Source organism: Urocampus carinirostris, chromosome 5 (assembly GCF_059441175.1).
Source record: "Urocampus carinirostris isolate Australia breed hairy pipefish chromosome 5, RoL_Ucar_1.0, whole genome shotgun sequence".
NCBI classification, from domain to species: domain Eukaryota; kingdom Metazoa; phylum Chordata; class Actinopteri; order Syngnathiformes; family Syngnathidae; genus Urocampus; species Urocampus carinirostris.
In genome coordinates this window covers 23,232,442-23,253,331 of record NC_142353.1, presented here as the reverse complement: position 1 = coordinate 23,253,331, position 20,890 = coordinate 23,232,442, and the positions used below count along the sequence as shown (strand labels likewise).

The window sequence follows — 20,890 nt, the reverse complement described above, 5'->3', positions numbered from 1 at the left end:
TAATTAAACAAAACCTTTTTTTTAGCTAAACATCAAACACATCCCTGACAAAACACTGGAAACCCAAATTAACTATTAACAAATCTAAAAAACAAACCACTAGGAGGCACTAAACCTCTCACCGTTGTCTCGCTTGTCCATCCATCCATTTTTTGCACTGCTTATCCTCAGTAAGGGTCCCGGGGGTGCTGGAGCCCATCGCAGCTATCTTGGGGCAGTGGGCAGGGGACACCCTCAACTGAGAGTTAGGTTAATCAGTCATGAAGGTAGTTCATTCAAAAATAATGTCACACTGCATTGGAGGCAATTGCCTTTCTTAAAAATAAACAGTGGTGTATGATATTATGTACGTGCAGTGACGTCTTTATTAAACGATCAAAACATGTTGTCAACATATAATGATTCTTTTGGTCTTCATGATAAATTACAATATAAAATACGCCTGTAGTTCTGCATTATGCAACAGGAGTCAGTAAAGAGACGATATGAAACACCGAGGAGGAAACCTTTTATTTTTTTGCAGTAATTAGAAAAATATCCTCGGTAACAAAGGCTCGGAACAAATGGAAATTACACCACTCATTTCATAAATTTGATATACTAGATCACTAGATGTATATCCTCTATTTACCATTATCCCTCACAAATCTGAATCTATTTCTATTACTTGGTACAGGGCTGCTGACTTCCTCATAGAACATTTTGCTTCTATAGACACCTTGATGCCATAAATATAACTCCTTATCTCATGACTTTTGGGATACATTTGCATAATCCGGAAGAAATTATACGGCTATGCTTACAGGAATAATGACAAGAAAATAAAGAGTCGCTCGCTGTTGTTGTTTCGGCCTCCATATTTACTCCGCTTGTGACGTGGGTACCGTAACTATGGTGGGCGTGGTGATGTAGGGCAATGGATAGGGGACACCCTAGACTGGTTCCCAGACAATCACAGGGCCCACATAACCATACAACCATTCACACACGCATTCATTCTTAAGGACAATTTGGAGTCACTAATTATGTATATTTGTGAAATGTAGGGGGAAAGGCACAGGAAAACAGCTGAAATTGAGGCCAGGACCTCCGAACTGTCAGGCGCATGTGCTAACCAGTCATTCACCAGGCAGCCTTATGGAAAATATGTTGGAATAAAATGATGAACTAATATCACCCAGAGTGACTCAGTCAAAAATTTAGGTGTCGTATTTGACCCTGATCTGTTCTTTCAAACACACGTTACTAGAATAGCTTTTTTCCATCCTCGCAACATTGCTAAAATTCGCCCTCTGCTGTTTTAGTCGGATGCGGGGATTATAATTCATGCGTTTGTTACCTCCCGTCTCGATTACTGTAATGCACTACTCTCCGGTCTCCCGAAGTCCAAAATCAAGAGCCTTCAGCTGGTACGAAATGCTGCAGCGAGGCTTTTAACTAAGACAAGAAAGTTTGATCACATTACCCCGATTTTAGGTAACCTGCATTGGCTCCCTGTTAGCTTAAGATGTGATTTTAAGGTTCTGTATACAAAATCATGCAAGGACTTGCTCCCTCATAGCTTTCAGATTTAATTTCGCCCCTATGTTCTGGTCCGGAGCCTCCGCTCTGAAAATGCTGGTCTACTAGTGATACCAAGAGCCAAGAAGAGATCCGCAGGTTCGAAAGAGTTCTCCATTCGGGCCCCGGTAATGTGGAGTGCTCTTCCCCCTGAGATTCAATCTTCAACCTCAGTGGAAATGTTTAAATCTAAGCTTAAAACACACTTCTATTCCATAGCTTATAAATAACCTATATTTTATGTTGACAATATCTGTGTATTATTTGCCCTCATCTAGGTTTTAGATCCGGGGATGGTGTCATAATAGTCTTTAGTTTGCAATAGTTTTAATCTGTGCAGCCCTTTGAGACTCTTTGTGATGAAGGGCTATACAAATAAACATGACTTGACATGAATTCATCCTTGCTATCACCACTTCCATTTTGGGGTGGATCTGTACTACAGCCTCTGACGCTGAACGATGTATGCTTTGCCTGACTAACAAAACGTCCATATGTACTGTAGCTGACCACGCAATGAAAATTGTGAAAATTGGACAGCCATCATATCAATGCCCATTCATCAATTGTTTTAACACTTTATCTTACATTCATTAGGAATCACCCTTAGGTACACTTGTGCATCTCCCTACAAAGGGTCAGAGTTCTTTCGAAATCAAGTTCAATCACTCATTTATTAATGCATATGGACTTTTAAAAAAACACAAAAAGCATATGTTGTTTAAAATACTGTAGCACATGTGCCTTTTTTGACATACTGCCACAGGAGACTAAGTAATCGAGGATATAGATAGATAATTAAAGCACGAGAACAATTGTTATCTTCAATATTATACGATGAAAACGAAGCTTTTCTTTGTAACCGTCCTCCAATTGAAAAGAGACAGTATATCGTTTTACACATTAACATGCAAACACGCCACAAGCTCAGTTAAATCTTCATTCAGTGGTAAATGTCATTTTATTAAATTTAAAGGGGCATACTGTATTGTATTATTTAGAACCACCTAGTGGTAAGAGAAACTTCATAAAAAGCAAAACAATATTGAAATATTGAGCAAACATATATCATCATATAAACGTATAGGTCAAGAAATAAATATGGATTTAAAATAGCAAAAAGCTCGCCCAGGTGCTGACATGATTGTCCTTCATCTTCTTACTGTGAGTACCCGAATAACACAAAAATCTTGCTTTAATGCTGGGCAAAAATCAAGAAAAAAATTCTGTGGTTTGATTTCCATACATTGTAATCTTCCTTGTCCTCTGCAGCACTCATTTTCAGTTGCTCTAAACAATACAGCGTCATCTAGTGGTCAAATATTACACAGTGTCCCATTTAAGCTTCAGTCATCACTGCGATTTTCACCAGCACACTTGTGACTCTTAAATTTCGCCTTAGTTGGAAAGCTTTGACCACAAACGGAGCAGTCGTGTAGTTTTTTACAAGTGTGGGTTCTCATGTGTTTTTTCAAGTGTCCTCCCTGACTAAATTTCAGACCACAAATTGAGCAGGTGAAAGGTTTCTCACCAGTGTGAATCCTTGTGTGTTTTTTTAAGGTCCCACTCTCAATGAATTTTTGACCACAAACTGAGCAGGCATAAGGTCTCTCGCCAGTGTGGGTTCTTGTGTGGATTTTGAAATTTGCTCTACGAGCAAAATTTTGACCACAAATCGAGCAATTAAAGGGTTTATCACCCGTGTGTTTGCTTGTGTGTGTTTTTAAGTGTCCGTTCTGAGAAAATCTCTGGCCACAAACTGAGCAGGCAAAAGGTTTTTCCCCAGTGTGAGTTCTTGCGTGTCTTATTAACTCTCCCTTCTGTGTGAAATGTTTCCCACAAACAGAACAGGCAAAAGGCTTTTCACCGGTGTGGGTTCTTATGTGGTTTTTTAAGTGTCCCTTACGTGTGAATTTTTGACAGCAAACCGAGCAAGCAAAAGGTTTCTCACCAGTGTGAATTCTTATGTGATTTTTTAAGTTTCCCTTTATCGCAAATCTTTTGGCACAAAACGAGCAGCCAAAAGGTTTCTCGCCAGTGTGCATAATCATATGCCATTTCAAACAAGACCTGTATTTAAATAGCTTGTCACAATAAGAACATTTCCAGCACCCGTCACTTTCAGACTGTTTGTTTCCGTCAATGTGAGAAGAGTTTGACGTGTCCTCGCTATCCGACAATGGAGCTAACCAACCGTCTGCTAGAGAACCTTCACAGTTTTCCCCGTCGCCTTCGGTTTTGGGTCGGCTGGAACTGCTGCTTAGAGGGTTTTCGCATTTTTCTTCGTCATATTCACTTTGCTCTTCAGTCTTAACGATGATCCTAGTCACAGGCAAATCTGTGAAAGCGTCCTCTTCTTTAATGTTTGATGAAATCTTCTCTTTCGCAGGCTCCAAGTCCGCCTCTTCTTTAACGCGAAGACACTCAGGTGGAAGATATTTTTCAGTCATGCCTACGGGACGAGACACACACACACACGATTTTGTTAAAACTGTTGTGACGCCGATGGGGAGTTATTTTTTCATCCATAACAGGTGTCCTGTGAGGTCCACAGAACTTTTGCCTACTCTAATGAGGGTCCAGGGTCAGTTTTTACCGAAAAAGTGTGACGGTTGCAGGAGTGCCAAAATGTAAAAATGTATTGTCTTCCCAAAAGCCACAATAAATAACCCTCCCTGGATTCTTCACAGAACAAAATTCAGAAATAATATCACCATTTATAATATAAATAATAAACAAATGTACTGGATGACTTGCGGAAAAGGCAGTCGATTTTATCTCATTATCACCCTATTTTTAGTCATGGTACCAGAGACCAATGTTAATTTTATTTTGCATTTCACAACTCACAATGTGAAATGCATGTGAAATGCACAATGAAATCAACATTCGTCTCTGGTACCGTGACTCAAGATAATGTGATGAGCTAAAACCCAACGCCTTTTTTAATGTAATCCATATCACTGGAGATCCAGATTGGTGCTCTCACTGCCACGACCTGGGATCGAATCCCATTGTAGCAACACCCAGATTATAAATTTGTTTTTTTCGTCATGGGAAAATGTGTAAAAATTATTTCCGGTATTGTTCATGGGACCAGAGCAAATAAGGAGGAGGACCGTAGTTTGGGCACAACTGATCAATAAGATTATCAAATTGCATTGTTCAGATAAACAAAAGCATAATTGTCGCGGACAACATTCCATCCCAGGAATCCTGATTAGCTGCATTTTTAATAAAATCCACAACGCTTCGGTCATTTTTAACAGACTTAACATTTGGGAAGCTTGTAACGGATTAATTAGTCATCAATTCTTTCGTTTTGGAAAAATTAGCTTTTTACGCAAGAGATTTGAGATACGAGCACGATCCTGGAACGAAATAACCCCTGATGTAGAGGTAGCGCTATACTTGAAAAAGAAAAAAAGCTGCCTGGTGCAGTCAACTGAATAGCAGTGTGGAGAAGTGGGGGGCAAAACTGATTTTGTGGAAAAGAGGCTTGCGCAAGTCCCAAGGCACAACGAGTTTTCATTTTGGTGTGATCGTCACCCCAAAATGGAGGACAAATTAACCATCGCGATTCGTGGATGCTCGAAGCAGTACCACACGACAAATGGTACTGTGGGAATGTAGCCAGAAAAATAAAAGCTTTGCTCTTCATATGAACAACCGCTTCAATAGTCTGAGATTAGGGCAGAAATTATTAGTAGACATTCTCCACCGAAGTCAATAATAGGAATTAATTTCATTGTTGCCAGACACCTTTTTCCAACAGAGTGAGGCATCTTAAATGACTATAATCTCTGCTGAGACACTCATGCAAAATAGCGTAAAAAATGCACACCAAAACTTCTAAAGCAACTTAACAATTCAGCAAAGCAGTATCCCAGTGATGCACAAACATTTAAAGACATAACACGTCAGGCGGTTGAGCGAAACGGAGTCTGACTCGCCTCAGTCAGAGTCAAGTCAACTTTAAACCAATACGTTTTTGATGACATGCATTGTACATTCCATATGCACGTATTTCACTATATAAGAGAGCTTGGGCGTTATGCCGGACTGTGACTGACAAACGTAATCGAAATTAAATGGACGCAGGACGAAAAAAAAAGATAAGTTGTTAAAAGATTAAAAAATAAAAAACACCAGTTGTTAAAAACGTTTGATTTTAAACAGTTGAGAACCATTGAGTTTATTTGTTACAGACTTTATAGTTTACCACTGATGGGTTTTCACATAATGGAGATTTGTTTTATTGACTATTCTATTGCAGCAAATGAGCCAGTTCTTGGGTAACAGGGATAAAAATGGTTTAGTTGATTTTAGATTATCATTTATTTGCCCCGTCTCTAAAATGGACAGAGGTTTATTTATGTTTTATTTATTTGCGTTTATGTCACTACTGATCAAGCACGGGGGCAGCACGGCGGCTGAATGGTTAGTGCGTGTGCGGCACAGTTCTGAGGTCATGAGATCGAACCTTCCAGTGTGGAGTTTGCTTGTTCTCCCCGTGCTTGTGTAGGTTTCTTACGGGCACTCCAGTTTCCTCCCACATTCCAAAAACAAGCATTTAAGGTTAAATGGCCGGTCCAAATTGTCCCTAGATATGAATGAGCAAGTGAGTTGTCTGTCTCTGTGCCCCCCTCGACTGGCTGGCAACCGGTTCAGGGTGTCCCCTGCCCACTGCCTGAAGATTGCTGGGATGGGCTCCAGCACACCCGCGACCCTACTGAGGATAAGCGGTGCAGATAATGGATGGATGATCGAGCACGGTCCCTAATTGGTTTCAGATAGGGCGATTTTCTATTAATTTGTACGCAGTATGTTCAACAAAGATATTTAATTCATTGTACCTATTTTCTTGTGTTTATCATCATTTGCTGCATACAGTAATTAAATTGACTTCGTCCGTTGCTAAATTAAAGGAAAAAAAAGATTATTACCCAACGATTTCGACTATTCGTTTCAATAGTCTGTTGCAGCCCTACTTGTGTTACGATGCTTGTCCATACATGAATGAAACAGTATTTATAGGAATGTTTCTTAAAAGTAGGAGCTTTACAAACTAAGAACAAACCTGCTCCCTTCAACACAATCCGAGTATGCTCGCACAAAGCGCCCAGCAGTGGATGTCGCTCGGTCTCTTCTTGAGTTCTCTAAAGCTCCTCTTCATACTTGAATTTCGTCCCTGCGCACATTTTCATGGCCCCTGATAGTGTTGACAGCAAAAGCATTGCCTTTATTAGAGATAACTCATCTAAGCAAGCTATAGAAAAGTTAAGCTAAGCAACACAAAGCTGTAAAGTTTCGCCCAGACAAGAGACAATATTAATCGGGCAATTATTTTCGACTACCTCCAAATTATAGAACTGCACGGACTACGTTTATTCATCAGAATGATTTGAATCAGGCCATTGGGGTCATTTTGGCTACTACCAAAACTACTTCCTGGGTTTGCGTCTTTTGATGACGTCATGCTACGGAAGCCCAAATTAGACAAAGAGTAATTTGCGAGGAAACCCCCTGTTATGATCACAAATGATCAATGAATTTATAATTTTAAATAATTTTCAGTCAGTGAATAGAGTTGCAGACTTTAGGGGGACAACGATGAGTCTGTTGTGCGTTGTTTGTAACTTATGTTAATCCTTTTGGTTTGCATCAGCTTTGTTTACATTTGTCATTTGTCTTCTCGTGTTCTCTCGTTCGTCTCTCATTCGCTTTCAGGACCGCACAGTTGCCTCTGGCGCCTGATCATAAAACGTTACTATACTTCGCAGAACTAACAAAACAGTGCGGAATGATAAAAGTGAAATGAACAAGACAACATTAAAAAGCAAATATGAACATATAAATAGAATAACATGAGAATAATGTATTGAGCAATAAAATACCTGGGGGTGTTTCCGCTTTCAAGAATCCATTCAACATACATTAATTCACCTCATGCACTCATCTACATGGGTCTCAAAATTGCGACCAAAATGGATGTATAAAACATTCAGTGTACAGTATGCAGGGTTGGGTAGGGTTACTTTAACTGGATTACTTTCAATTACTTTTGGATTACCCCAATACCAAATATGCTAATAAAAGACAAAAGAAACTAAATATGAATAAAATGACTAAATTTTATGCAGGCTTGGGGAGTAACGGGATACATGAAACGGCAAAAATGATGTTGGCAAGCTGTTTGGATTTATTTTCATTTTGTTTCTGTCGCATTTTATGTTAGTTTTGCCGGAGATCAAAGAGATCAAAGCCAGGAGAGAAAGCTTACCACGTGTTGTGAGTCATCATTTTATTCATATTTAGTTTCTTTTGTCTTTTATTACCATATTTGGCATTGGAGTAATCCAAAAGTAATTGAAAGTAATCCAGTTAAAGTAACCCTACCCAACCCTGACAGTATGACAATGGTATCCATCCATACACCTATACATACATACATACATACATACGAATATAAAAAATGCATACAGCGCTAAACCACTGCCTGCCCTTGGAAAAGGAGACCACAACCTCATTCTGCTTAAACCACAGTACAAACCAAGAGTGAGGAGGCTACCAACAACCACACGCTCATTTAGAAAATGGTCCACCGAGGCAGAGCAGGCTCTGAGAGACTGCTTTGGATGTACGGACTGGGATGTCCTGCTAGGGTCCAGCAGTGGGGACATTGAGGAGATGGCAAACTGCACTACTGACTACATTAAGTTCTGCATGGACAATGTTGTTCCTATAAAGACTGTACGCTGCTATGCCAACAACAAGCCCTGGATCACGAGAGACATCAAGTGCCTTCTGAACCAAAAGAAGAGGGCCTTTAAAAAAAGGTGATCATCAGGAGCTAAAACGAGTACAGAAGGAGCTCAAAGTCCAGCTCCAGAAAGGGAAGGAGCAGTACAGGAGGAAGTTGGAGAAAAAGCTGCTGAACAACAACATGAAGGAGGTGTGGGAAGGGATGAAAACAATTACTGGCTGCAGCACCAAGCAGAGTGTGGCTGTGGATATAGATGTGGGGCGAGTCAACCAGTTGAACAACTTTTTCAACAGGTTTGACCACTCCGCCTCATCCTCACCCCTGAGTTGTGCAGCTGTCCTTCCCCCTCCCCCTCTGGACACTAGCATGGAAGACATCCCCCCACTAAAAATAACTTCAGCCCAGGTGTGTGGGGAGCTGAGAAGGCTACGAACCAGCAAGGCAGCTGGTCCGGATGGAATATCCCCCCGACTGCTGAAAGCCTGTGCGTCTGAGCTGGGAGACCCTCTACAGCGCATCTTCAACCTGAGCCTTGAACAGGGGAGGGTCCCTCAGCTGTGGAAAACATCCTGCATCATCCCAGTCCCAAAGAAATCAAGACCAGAGGAACTCAACGACTTCAGGCCAGTCGCCCTGACATCACATGTGATGAAGACCATGGAGCGGCTGCTGCTGCACCACCTGAGGCTACAGGTCCGTCACGCCATCGACCCACTGCAATTTGCTTACCAGGAGAAGGTGGGAGTGGAGGATGCTATATTATACATGTTACACCGATCCCTCTCTCACCTGGATAGGGCGAAGGGGGCTGTGAGGATTACATTTTTGGACTTCTCTAGTGCCTTCAATACCATACAGCCTCTGCTACTGAGTAGGAAATTGACAGAGATGGGAGTTAGCTCACACCTTGTAGAATGGATTACTGACTACCTGACAGGCAGACCGCAGTATGTGAAACAGGGGGGCTGTACATCGGACACCGTGGTTAGCAGCACAGGATCTCCGCAGGGGACCGTTCTCTCTCCGTTCCTATTCATTCTATATACATCGGACTTTAAGTACAACTCTGAGTCCTGCCATGTGCAAAAGTTTGCAGATGACACTGCGATCGTGGGATGTATCAGAAACGGGCAGGAGGAGGAGTACAGGAAATTGATTCAGGACTTTGTCCGATGGAGCGACGCAAACCACCTGCACCTAAACACCACCAAGACCAGAGAGATGGTGGTGGACTTCAGGAGAACCAGAACTCATCCGGTTCCTGTAACCATCAAGGGAGAATGTGTAGAATTTGTCCAGACCTACAAATACCTGGGTGTGCAGCTGGACAACAAACTGGACTGGACTGCCAACACAGAAGCTCTATGTAGGAAAGGGCAAAGCCGACTTTACTTCCTCAGAAGGCTGGCCTCCTTCAACATCTGCAAAAAGCTCCTGAAAATATTCTATGAGACAGTAGTGGCAAGCGCCCTCTTCTATGCGGCAGCGTGTTGGGGAGGCAGCGTCAAGAAGAAGGATGCCTCTCGTCTCAATAAACTGGCTAGGAAAGCCAGCTCTGTTGTGGGCAAAGAGCTGGACAGCCTAACAACAGTAGCTGAGAGACAGGCACTGAAAAAGCTGAGGTCAATCATGGACAATCCATCGCATCCGCTTCATGTTGAAACATGACATCGACAGGGAGACGAGGGATCCTACCAAACACTAGGTAAAACGGTGCAAACCCTGTTGTCTCATGCTCTGTGCAGTTATAGCAGAATGTGAGCTGCTGCAGCATTTGTGGCCACTTTGCTTTGGGCTGAGGGGGAAGGGTTCTGATCATATCTCCCAATGTTCGGTTGAATCGTTCTGCGATACCATTTCCCATGGGGTGGTACGGAGTGGTATGGGATTTCTGCACCCCTGCCATCTCTAGAAGCTCTTTGATCAGTTTGCTCTCAAAATTAGCTCCCTGATCAGAGTGGATACGCCGTGGGAAACCATAGACAAGGAAGAAATCCATCGCATCCGCTTCACAGCATTATCTCCGGACAGAAGAGCAGTTTCAGTGACAGACTGCTGTCACTGTCTTGTACTACGGACAGACTGAAGAGATCTTTTCTTCCTCATGCCATGAGGCTTTTTAACTCCACCCGGCAGAGTAAAGGCCCACATTAAACCACACCACCTACATTGGATATTACTGAATCTTACTGCATTATGTGTTCTGTGTAGCACTATTTGGTTACTCTATATAACATGCTAAAGTGGGCATTTGCACGTCACACTGGGTATTTGTGTATTGTATTCTTTTGGCTTTATTGTTGTACTGTTCTCAGCTCAGGGATGCTGCTGGAAATGTGAATTTCCCTTAGGGGATGAATAAAGTATCTATCTATCTATCTATCTATCTATCTAACATACATACATACATACATACATACATACATACATACATACATACATACATACATACATAAAAATGTATCAATAAATACATTATATCAATAAATATGTCATTAAACTGTTAAATAAAATTGATATTTTTAGAATACATAGGCGTAATTATTTCTGTATGTTGTTCCCTAATTTATTTATCTAATTGTCAATTTGATTTCCTTTCTTGGTTAATTAGTTCACGGTCCAGCATTGCTGGGTCTCATGAATCCATCTCCTTCTGTAAAACTAAGTGCAAAAAGTTAATTTGGCAAACAAATCTGTTCAAAAATCATATCAATTACAGAACTATGGATTAGTACAGAATGGCCACAAGGGCGCGCTAAGCATTAACTAATCCAAAGTGGCGCAGTAAATTTAGCAAATGCCGTTTTTTAAGAAAAATAATTTACACGAAACCATGACAATATTGTACTTACCGTCAATTAAACACTACAAAAGAGTTAAAGGGACAGTACTATTTAGTGCCACCTGAGCCGTGAATGTAAAAAAAAAACTTCATTAGAATAAAACAACATTGATTTTAAAACAAAAAACTGGATTACTTGTACTACTGTCTTATATAAACATGTATTTTAAAATACTCATAGGTCAAGAATTTTGCATTTATTCTACATAACATGAGCCTCACCTAAAGGCAGCTGATAAAATTGTTTGCCATCCTGCTGCTACGAGAACCCAAAAACTTCATTAAGGCCGGGCAAAAAAAGAAAAGTAAAGTGGTGCGTTTTGTACTCTTTGAGTGTCCGCAGTTTGTATTCTTCCCTGTGCTTTTAGCCTTTTTTTCGGTTGCACTGCAACATACAGTGACATCTAGTAGGCAAATAATACTCACTGTCCCTTTAAAGCAGAAAGTCTGAGACATGCTGTGGCTCTCGTATCATGACCATCCGCAAGAGTGAACACGTTAAGAAATAATGCGCATGTCTAAATGAACGGCAATGAACACTATAAGGTTGTCACTCAAAGGGACCGTATGTTGAAGAGCAGGGGCATCTGTACACTAAGCAAAAAGCCAGTCGCAGGGCACGTAGAGACATAGGGACAATTTGGACCGGCCAGTTTTTGGAATGTGGGAAGAAACCTATTAAGGCACAGAAAGAACATGCAAACTCCACACGGGGAGGCTGCGGTAGCTGTACTTGAACCCTGGACCTTCGCACCATGGGGCTGCGCACTACCCACCCAGCTGGCGTGCCACTGTATTAAAACTAATTAAAAAACACTAAGAATATCCGTGTCTCTACAGAAACCACATAATTTTCCATCATCAAATATGCGAAATGACGACAGGGAGCCAGTTGGGAGCGCCAAAGGGTTGCATCCAGCCCACCCTGATCTAGGTCAGAGGTGGGCAAACTTTTTGAGTCGCAGCCAACATTGGGTTAAAAAGTGTCACCAAGGAGCGGGTCGTGTTGTATTTTATTTTTTTGTGTTCATAATTTTTACTAAAATTTGGGATTTGACTATATTTTTAACCTTTTTTTTTCTCAGATTTTCTGTAATTTTGCCTTGTTTTTCAAATGTAAAAAATAGTTAAATTGTATATATAGTTTTTTCTGTTTTTTGAAACAAGAAAATAATAATTAAAAAAAAAGGAAAATAACTATCGAACAAAATAGGTTATTTCGTATATTTCTTTGTACTACCCAATGAGTAGATAATTAGTGTAGGGAAAAAAACAGTGATCTACTGGCTCCTACGGATGAATATTATGAAATGAAATGAAATGATCTGCATTTATATAGCGCTTTTCAAGTGAATGACTTCCCAAAGCGCTTTACAATGTGCTCTACATTTCCCAATAGCGGCCTTGCAGCCTTGTAAGGTGCTAACCTGCTTATTGGGGGTATTAGGGGTTCAGTGTCTTACCCAAGGACACTTCGACATGTAATATTAGAGTTACTTGGCTGATCACTGGAAGAAAGCAAATATACTGATAAATGGCAATGGCTGTAGAAAACGTTTGGCCCGTGGGCCTTGACTTTGACATAGGTGGACTAGATAATGGATCTGTGGAAATGCTGAGGGGTAGGAGTTGAAACAAGTTTCTACTTCTTCCTACGATTAGAATAAAATGTAACACATAATATTATGTAATACTAGTGAGAACTTGGAACAATTTCATTAAAAAAACAATCATTTCAAAGGTACTTTTATGCGTTACACAAAATATCTGTCTGACCGTTTGTCTGCTTGTCTCCCCCTCTCTCTCTAGCTCTTTCTCTTCTTTACTCTCTCTCCTTCTCTCTTTCTCCATCTCCATCTCGCACTCGGTCTTCCTCTCACCCAGTCTCTCTCGCTCACTCTCTCTCTGTCTCTCTCTCTCTCACTTAATATCTCTATCTCTCACTCGGTCTCCCTCTCTGTCCCCCTCTCTGTCTGTCTGTCTCCCTCTCTGTCTCCCTCTGTCTGTCTGTCTGTCTGTATGCCTGTCTGTCTGTGTATCTATCTATCTATCTATCGATCGATCTGTCGTTCTATCAATCTATCTATCTACAGTGTCTGTCTATCCATCTATCCATCTATCCATCTATCCATCTATCCATCTATCTATCTATCTATCTATCTATCTATCTATCTATCTATCTATCTATCTATCTATCTATCTATCTGTCTGTCTGTCTGTCTGTCTGTCTGTCTGTCTGTCTGTCTAAATCCACCTGTCTTTCTTTCTTTCTTTCTTTCTTTCTTTCTTTCTTTCTTTCTTTCTTTCTTTCTTTCTTTCTTTCTTTCTTTCTTTCTTTCTTTCTTTCTTTCTTTCTTTCTTTCTTTCTTTCTTTCTTTCTTTCTTTCTTTCTTTCTTTCTTTCTTTCTTTCTCTTAACTGCTGCCTTGTCACTTTAAAAAGTAGGTGGGGAGCGTTGAAATGACGCACGACGGTGCCCAAGATGATGCTTCAAAACTCCGGGCCACAGTCGAGCGCGTGTGCCTGTCTGGGTACCGGCGGCTTAACTGAGAACCAATTGTCAATCCATTTTAGGATTCAAAATAAAGCGCGCACTTTTGAAGATATTTTTTTCCCCCCTTGAGGTGAATTCTACTTGAAGTGCTGAAATTAATCACGGCCGATCTTTGAGTTAGTGACTCTAAGTGCACTGCCCTCGGAGGGGGAAGAGGTTTTCGCCTCTTTGCCCAACATTTTTTGACAGATCGCGTGACTAACTCAAGCCGAATCATGTCGTTTTCCTGCACGCCTTTGCTTTATTTTGTCATCTCGTTTTCCCGAGCGATGACGCACATCACGCCCGATGAAATTGAGGTGATGGTGTTTTTGCCCCAAAACGACAATTATCTCTTCTCGTATGGGAGAGTCGCCCCGGCGATCCGCTACGCTCAGATGAAACTGAAAAGTGGAGGAGCGCCTTTCTCCAACTTGCATTTCAACATCCACTTCGAGAACTCCAATTGCGTGAATGATGCTCTCTTCCACTTCGTGGACGCTTCTTGCGAGAAGAAGCCGGATCTGATTTTGGGTCCGGTTTGTGAGTACGAAGCTGCAGCGGTAGTGCGATTGGCGTCCCATTGGAATATTCCAGTAGTGTCAGCAGGTGCCTTGGCGGCCGGTTTTAGCAACAAAAAGAGCGAATTCTCCCACCTCACGCGAATTGCACCGTCTTATGTCAAGATGGCAGAGATTTTCAGCGCCATGTTCAAGCATTTCTCGTGGAAGAGCGCCGTTTTGATCTATGAAGACGACAAGGAGGAGCGCAACTGTTACTTCACTGTGGAGGGGATATATCACCTGATGACTGAGCTAACCATTAAAACATATACTTTCCCCCACGATGAACCGCTGGACACTGATGACATCATCCAAAGCATGCTCGACACTGAAGGTAATTGCCATCAATCACTTATTTACATTGCATGCAATAATCAGATTCTTATGTAATGTCATGTACACCGGTGTTTCTCAACTGGTCTGACTTGAGGACCCAGCTTCACACCCTAATGACAAGCTGCAACCCCCCAAAAAAGTAATTCCACTTCTAAAATGTAGTGAATGAAAGGGATTATGCAGTTTAAAGCAGATATAGTAGAATATATGTTTTTTAATTAAAAAACAAACAATACAAAACTACGTCAAGTACCGTATATAATCGCATATAAACCTACATCACATATAAGCCAATCCAAAAATGACTTTTAACCCTTAGATGCATAAGTGGGGTCAAAAATCACCTCACAGTTTTTTATTCAACATTTTTATAAATAAAGACAAGTTGTAATATTGTCATATTCCAGGTATCTATTATAAACATGTTTATGACAAGGTGCCATTTATATCAGCTTTTATGCAACTGCTAAGTGATGAGCTTAGAGGTTTTTGAAACAACACATTGTAACACTGGCATTATGAAGACCCAAGAACACATCAGGCCGGGAAGGGATAAGGTTGTGGAATAGTTCTAATCAGGAATGGGATGCAAGAAGATTTCACAACATTTACACATCCTCCGAAGCACTGTGCGATCAATAATATCAAGAAAGAGAGAGCATAAAACCACTGAAAACCTACCAGGACCTGGCCGTCTCCCTAAACAAGGAGAAAACAAATCAGAGAAACAACTCAGAGGGCTATGATCACATTGGATGACCCGCAGGCATACACAGCTGAGGTGGGACAATCTGTGCATAAGAGAACAATTATTCATACTCTGCATAAATCTATCTTTTAAGGATCAGTGTCAAGAAGTAAGCCCTTTCTGAAAGATTAACATAAAAAGACAGTTTTGTGTTGCAAAAAGCCACAGGGGAGACACACACAACATGTGGAACAAGGTGCTCTGATCAAATGTAACCTAAGTTAAACTTTTTGGGCTGAACACAAAGCATTACGTTTGGCGTAACACTGCACATCACCCTGAAACACCATCCCCAGTGTCAAACATGGTGGTGGCAGCATGATGCTGTGGAGTTGCTTTTCTTCAGCAGGGACAGGGAAGATCATTAGAGTTGATGGGAAGATGGATGGAGCCAAATCCAGGCCATTCTGGCAGAAAATCTGTTGAAGTCTGCAAGGGACCTGAGAAAGGGGCTCAGGTTTACCTTCCAACAGGACAATGCTCCTAAACATAAAAGCAAGATCTACTATGGAATGGTTTTAAAATTGACAGTGTAAAGGTATTAGAATGACCAAGCTTTTTACAAAGCACTGTATTTTACTTTCATGGCTCTTAGAGTCAAAAAAGGTTTTGACCCCTTGGTTAGTCCTGTCATGTTCGGATTACTCGTGCATGAAAAGTAATCCCCAACTTTTTACGGAGGTTGCTTTCCAAAAGGGACCTGCGATGGTCAAAACCCGCCAAGTTGAAACATTTGTTTATTCATTTATTTATTAAATACTCTATTATACATTGAAACCAAAGAACAAATCCTATTTACAGGCTCAACCATTTCTTACACAAATTAAAAACAGTTGGTTATCAACGTTTATTTTTAATTTTTTTTTCTAGTACAACATTTTTAGTTCCTTAGTATGCTTTAATGGCAAAAAGGAAAAAGGCAAAGAACAATTTTTTCAACGGCTCTTTCAGATCGCAATAAGAGTCACAGTGGTTTGTCACATTTTGAAATCAAAATAATTATTAGAAATAGAACTAAAGCTATGAAGAGCCCTCACAATCCGGACAATGTGGTCTACCATCTTGTTAGTTGTATGTACACTAAATAACAAATAAAAAATAAAATACTAAATAATACTGTATAGAAACATATATTTCCTCCAGCCAGTCATAAGATCTCTTAATTCACCCAAAAATATTACTGCTTTTCCAGGAGGCCGATATGTGTACCATGTATCGAGAAAATTTCATGCATGTTTAAGGTGTAAAAACTGCATTTGTTTTCTTGAGCAAGAGTGTGTTTCCATGGCAACAGGCTTTTACAAAAGGGCGCATAATTTGCTTTGTAACATTATGAGCAATCTGAGCAGAAATGAGAAAGATGAAGCCAAACAGTTTGGAATGAAAAATATAAAAACCTATAAGCCCTTTATTTTCTCAAGTAGCCGGAGAAGCCACTTTGACAAAATAAAACTAGACGTCTTCAAGGTTCGTCCCTCAAAGGCGTAGTGTGTAATAGATGATGTCACTATATTGTGTAGTGTAACCGAAAACAAGGAAGAATACAAACTACGGAAACTGAAATTGACCAAACTGCACCATTTTGCTTCTTATTTTTCTGACAAGCCTCTTGTGATGACTGAGAGAAAATAAGGAAAAAAAAATACAGAAAAAAAGAAGGAAAAGAAAAGAAAAAAGAAAAACTGAAAATGGTCAAAAAGGACCGAGAAAGAAAAAAGAAAATAAACACAAAATGGTAAAAAAACGTTGGAAAATAAATAAAAACAGGCAAAAAGAAAAAAAAAATCAAACAAAAGCAAGAAAAAAAGAAGAACAAATAAAAAGGTAAGGGGAGAAAATGCAAGAAAAAAGGGTAAAAATAACCAAAGGGGTAACCATAGCTGCAAGATGGCAGGCAATTATGTCAGCTCCCTTTAGGTGAGCCTAATGTTATGTACAATTAATACAAATTTCTTGACCTATGAGTACTTAAATAATGCACGTTTATATAATGGTTTATATAATTTTGCTTATCATTCAAATCAGTCTTGTTTTTATTTAAATAAGTTTATTTTGCCCCAGGAGGGCTCTAAATGATACACACTGTCCCTTTAAGAATTGTGTGAAAATAAGAACGGATCATTTGGGTCGTAGTTATTGAGCATGTTGTAGAACTGGGGTGGGCAAACGCTATGACCTAAAATGTTGCATAGGGTTTGGGCCAAGAAGAAAATGAATAATTGATTGTTTAATTTTAAGTATCCGTCAATACATCGTCTCGATCTGATACATCTCAAAGAATTGGATTCAAAACAGTCAGAATTAGAGCAATATGATATACTGTAAGTCACTTTTTTTAAATCAAAATTTGATAAAACAGTTTGAAAACGCAAAATTCAAAAGGGCAAAGAAGTGTTTGAACATTTGATTTTTGTACCCATACACTTGGTGTTTGTTTTTTTTAAATAAAATGTATACAACAAGTTATCCTTCACCAGGGGTCTTAAACTCATGGCCCCAGAGCCAATAGGAGTCTTTGGGATGATAGTTTGAGGCTCCCGACTTAATATGAAAATTTAAAGGGACAGTGTGCTTTAGTAAGCGCTCCTGGTGGTATTGCAGGTTCGAGTCCTGCCATGGTCGCAGTACATCGAAGTTTCCTCCCCAGTTTTCAACATCTTCATCCCAGACAAGCTAGCGCTAAAGCTAAACGCAGTGGGTCTGCCTGCATCATTGTGCCATTCGATCAGGGACTTTCTTACCAACGGGCCTCAGCTCGTGAGAATTGGAAAGACAACATCATCCCCCCGTTCCTCAGCATGGGCACGCCACAGGGGTGTTCATCCCTGCCCTCTTTACTCTATTTACTCACAACTGCTCTGCCATCCGTTCCACGGATCGTTGTGAAATTTGCGGACGACACAACAGTCTCAATACAGGCAGCAATGAGGTCCAATACAGAGAGTGGATACAACAGCTCTCACGGTGGTGTTCAGCAAACAACCTTGTGCTGGACGCTCAGAAGACCAAGGAGATAATCCTGGACTTCAGGAGGTTCATAAAGAATGACCATACCCCCTCCTCCTGGACAGAGTAGTGGACATGAGACCTCTCCTGGTCTACCAACACTTACCACCTCGTGAAGAAGACTCAGCAAAGAATCTTCTAACTCAGGAAACTCTTCACCTTTTACAACAATCAAGACCATCCTCTGCCTCAACCTGACCGTGCGGTGTGGCAACTGCACGGCGCAGAAGAGGAAACAACTGACTCGCGTGGTTAGGACTACTTCTTGATGTACATATAAAACTCAGAATCATTTTGGACAAAAATGTACATACTGTACATGTACACTGTCTTTCCTTTTTGTATATTTATATCATGGTTCACAGTTCTCGGATCGGGGCAGTAATGACACAACTTTGGACGGACTTCTCCACTGTTGTCGGTCCCTGGCCTTTTCTTGGGTCGTGGCAAAGTTGGCACCAGTCCATTCCTTAATGTTGTCAGCCCACTTCTTTTTCGGTCTTCCTCTTCTCCTGCCCTTTGGACTGTGCCATGGATAATTTTCTTGGCAAGTCCTGATGATCTCGTGACATGACCATACCACTGAAGTTTTCGTGAGCACACTGTTGACAACAGTTCTTCGTAGGGTCCAATGTGCCCTCTGATGGTTTTACGCACTGTTTTGTTTGTCACCTGGGCTAAGGAGCTGATGCCTAGAAGTTTCCTGTAGCACCGCATCTCCAAGGCCTGGATTTTTTTTTTCCAGTTTTGCAATGGTACCATTGGAGCATGGTTTTGAGCCACAGTCTCTGTGAGGTAAGGCTGCACTTTCTCTCCATCTTTATTCAACATCTTCCTGGAGAGGATCATGTCCGAAGCTCAGGAGAAACATAAAGGTACAGTGAGTATTGGAGGACTCAACATCACTAACCTCCGGATTGGCAGGAGACAAACAGGAACTCAGAGATCTGGTCAATCGCCTGGACAAAGCATCAACCCTGTATGGGATGGAAATCAGTACAGAATAAAATAAAAGTAATAACCAACAATCCCCAACGTATTACCACAAACATCACCATCAACTACAGAGAGCTAAAACCTGTCACCAAATTTGAATATCTTGGAGCTTGTTATGATTACCTAAATGGAGCCACCTGGGGTAATCATCTGGCGCGCTGGAATGCGCTTCCTGATTGGTTTATGTTCCCTTTGTAAGCACGCTACGCCGAGACCCCTTCGTCTGAGGATTACTTCTGTGCCCCGTATGACTCTCCCGATTACCTGTGTCTTCTTGTTTACCTGATTCTGCCTGCCTGCCTCCGATCCGACCTGCTTCCGTCCCACGCTACGATCTTCTCTCCAGTCCCGGTAAACTCAAACCGGCTTCCGTCCCACGCTACGATTGGCTGCGTCTTCCGAAGTTGTCTTCACGGCGTTGCTGCTGACGTTCGACGGTCATCGCGTCTCCCGCTAACCCTTTACGCTTCCCCAAATAAAAGAATTGTACGAATGCTCTGGGGTCTCCTGCTCTGTTCTGGTCCGCCTGACAGAGCTGTCATATCGAAAGAGGGGTCAGAACCAAAAAACATGGCCAGGATAGCTCAAATCAAAGCCACAAGAACATAGCAATCTATGTATATATTTCATTTTATTATATCCTGTTTCAACCCCATTTGTAAATTTGAACTTCCTTTGTAAAGACTGTTTGCCGAGGCTGCAAAGAATACTTCATTAGCATTTCATGTTAATGACAATAGAAACAATCTTGAATCTTTACAATGAATAATTAATTAAAATAACAATATAGATTTTAAAAATAAGCAAAAATAAATGAACAATGATATAAATGTGCATGTTTTAAAATACTCACAGGTCAAGAAATTGGATTTCATTTTAATTAACATGAGCCTCACCTTGAGGGAGCTAACAGTATTGTCAGCCAAGCGGGAAACCCAATTCAGCCCAAACTCTCCCAAACCATACCTCCAGAGGCCCCCAAATAAATTGATTTTGAGACCCCTGTTCTACACTTATATGCGCAAATAAGACACTTTCATTCATCCATCCATCCATTATCTACACCGCTTATCCTCAGTAGGGTCACGGGGGTGCTGGAGCCCATCCCAGCTATCTTCGGGCAATGGGCAGGGAACACCCTGAACTGGTTGCCAGCAAGTCGCAGGGCACACAGGGACAGAAAATTCGCTCGCTCATTCACACCTAGGGATAACCTGACATGCATGTTTTTGGAATGTGGGAGGAAACCAGAGTGCCCGGAGGGAGAACATGCAACCCCACACAGGAGGTTCGATCTTATAACCTCAGAACTGTGCCGCACACGCGCTAACCACTGCGCCGCCGTGCTGCCCAATAAGATACTTCATAAAGAAAATATTTCTTATGGGCGGGGGATACACAAGGGAAATCTAGGGACAAAATTAATATTTAATCTGCTTTTTCTCAGTAAAAGTGGAACACAGTGACTTCTTGCATCATAAAATAAGCACAACTTTTTATGACCTTGTTAAATTCCACCAATGGGGACCACAGTTGCATGT

The 20,890-nt window shown here is 41.1% G+C and overlaps 2 protein-coding genes across 3 annotated transcripts in view; one reads left to right on the top strand and one right to left on the bottom strand.

Annotated features, from left to right (window-relative positions):
* Window positions 1-2,204: 2,204 nt before the first annotated feature.
* LOC148365782 (uncharacterized) overlaps window positions 2,205-20,890 on the bottom strand; it is a 43,113-nt gene continuing 24,427 nt past the window's right edge. Inside the window, exons 3-5 of one of the 2 annotated variants that reach the window (XM_088336215.1) lie at window positions 19,264-19,330; window positions 6,641-6,772; window positions 2,205-4,012 (exon numbers count right to left, since the gene is read on the bottom strand). In XM_088336215.1, the coding sequence (XP_088192341.1) occupies window positions 2,907-4,010 (1,104 nt within the window). In that variant the 5' untranslated portion in view covers window positions 4,011-4,012; window positions 6,641-6,772; window positions 19,264-19,330 and the 3' untranslated portion in view covers window positions 2,205-2,906. Of the gene's footprint in view, window positions 4,013-6,640; window positions 6,773-6,917; window positions 7,046-19,263; window positions 19,331-20,890 lie in introns of those variants that run through there. The other variant, XM_088336213.1, reaches the window with a different exon arrangement.
* npr3 (natriuretic peptide receptor 3) overlaps window positions 13,680-20,890 on the top strand; it is a 30,066-nt gene continuing 22,855 nt past the window's right edge. Inside the window, exon 1 of the mRNA XM_088336210.1 lies at window positions 13,680-14,597. Within this exon, the coding sequence (XP_088192336.1) occupies window positions 13,937-14,597 (661 nt within the window). The 5' untranslated portion in view covers window positions 13,680-13,936. The remainder of the gene's footprint in view (window positions 14,598-20,890) is intronic.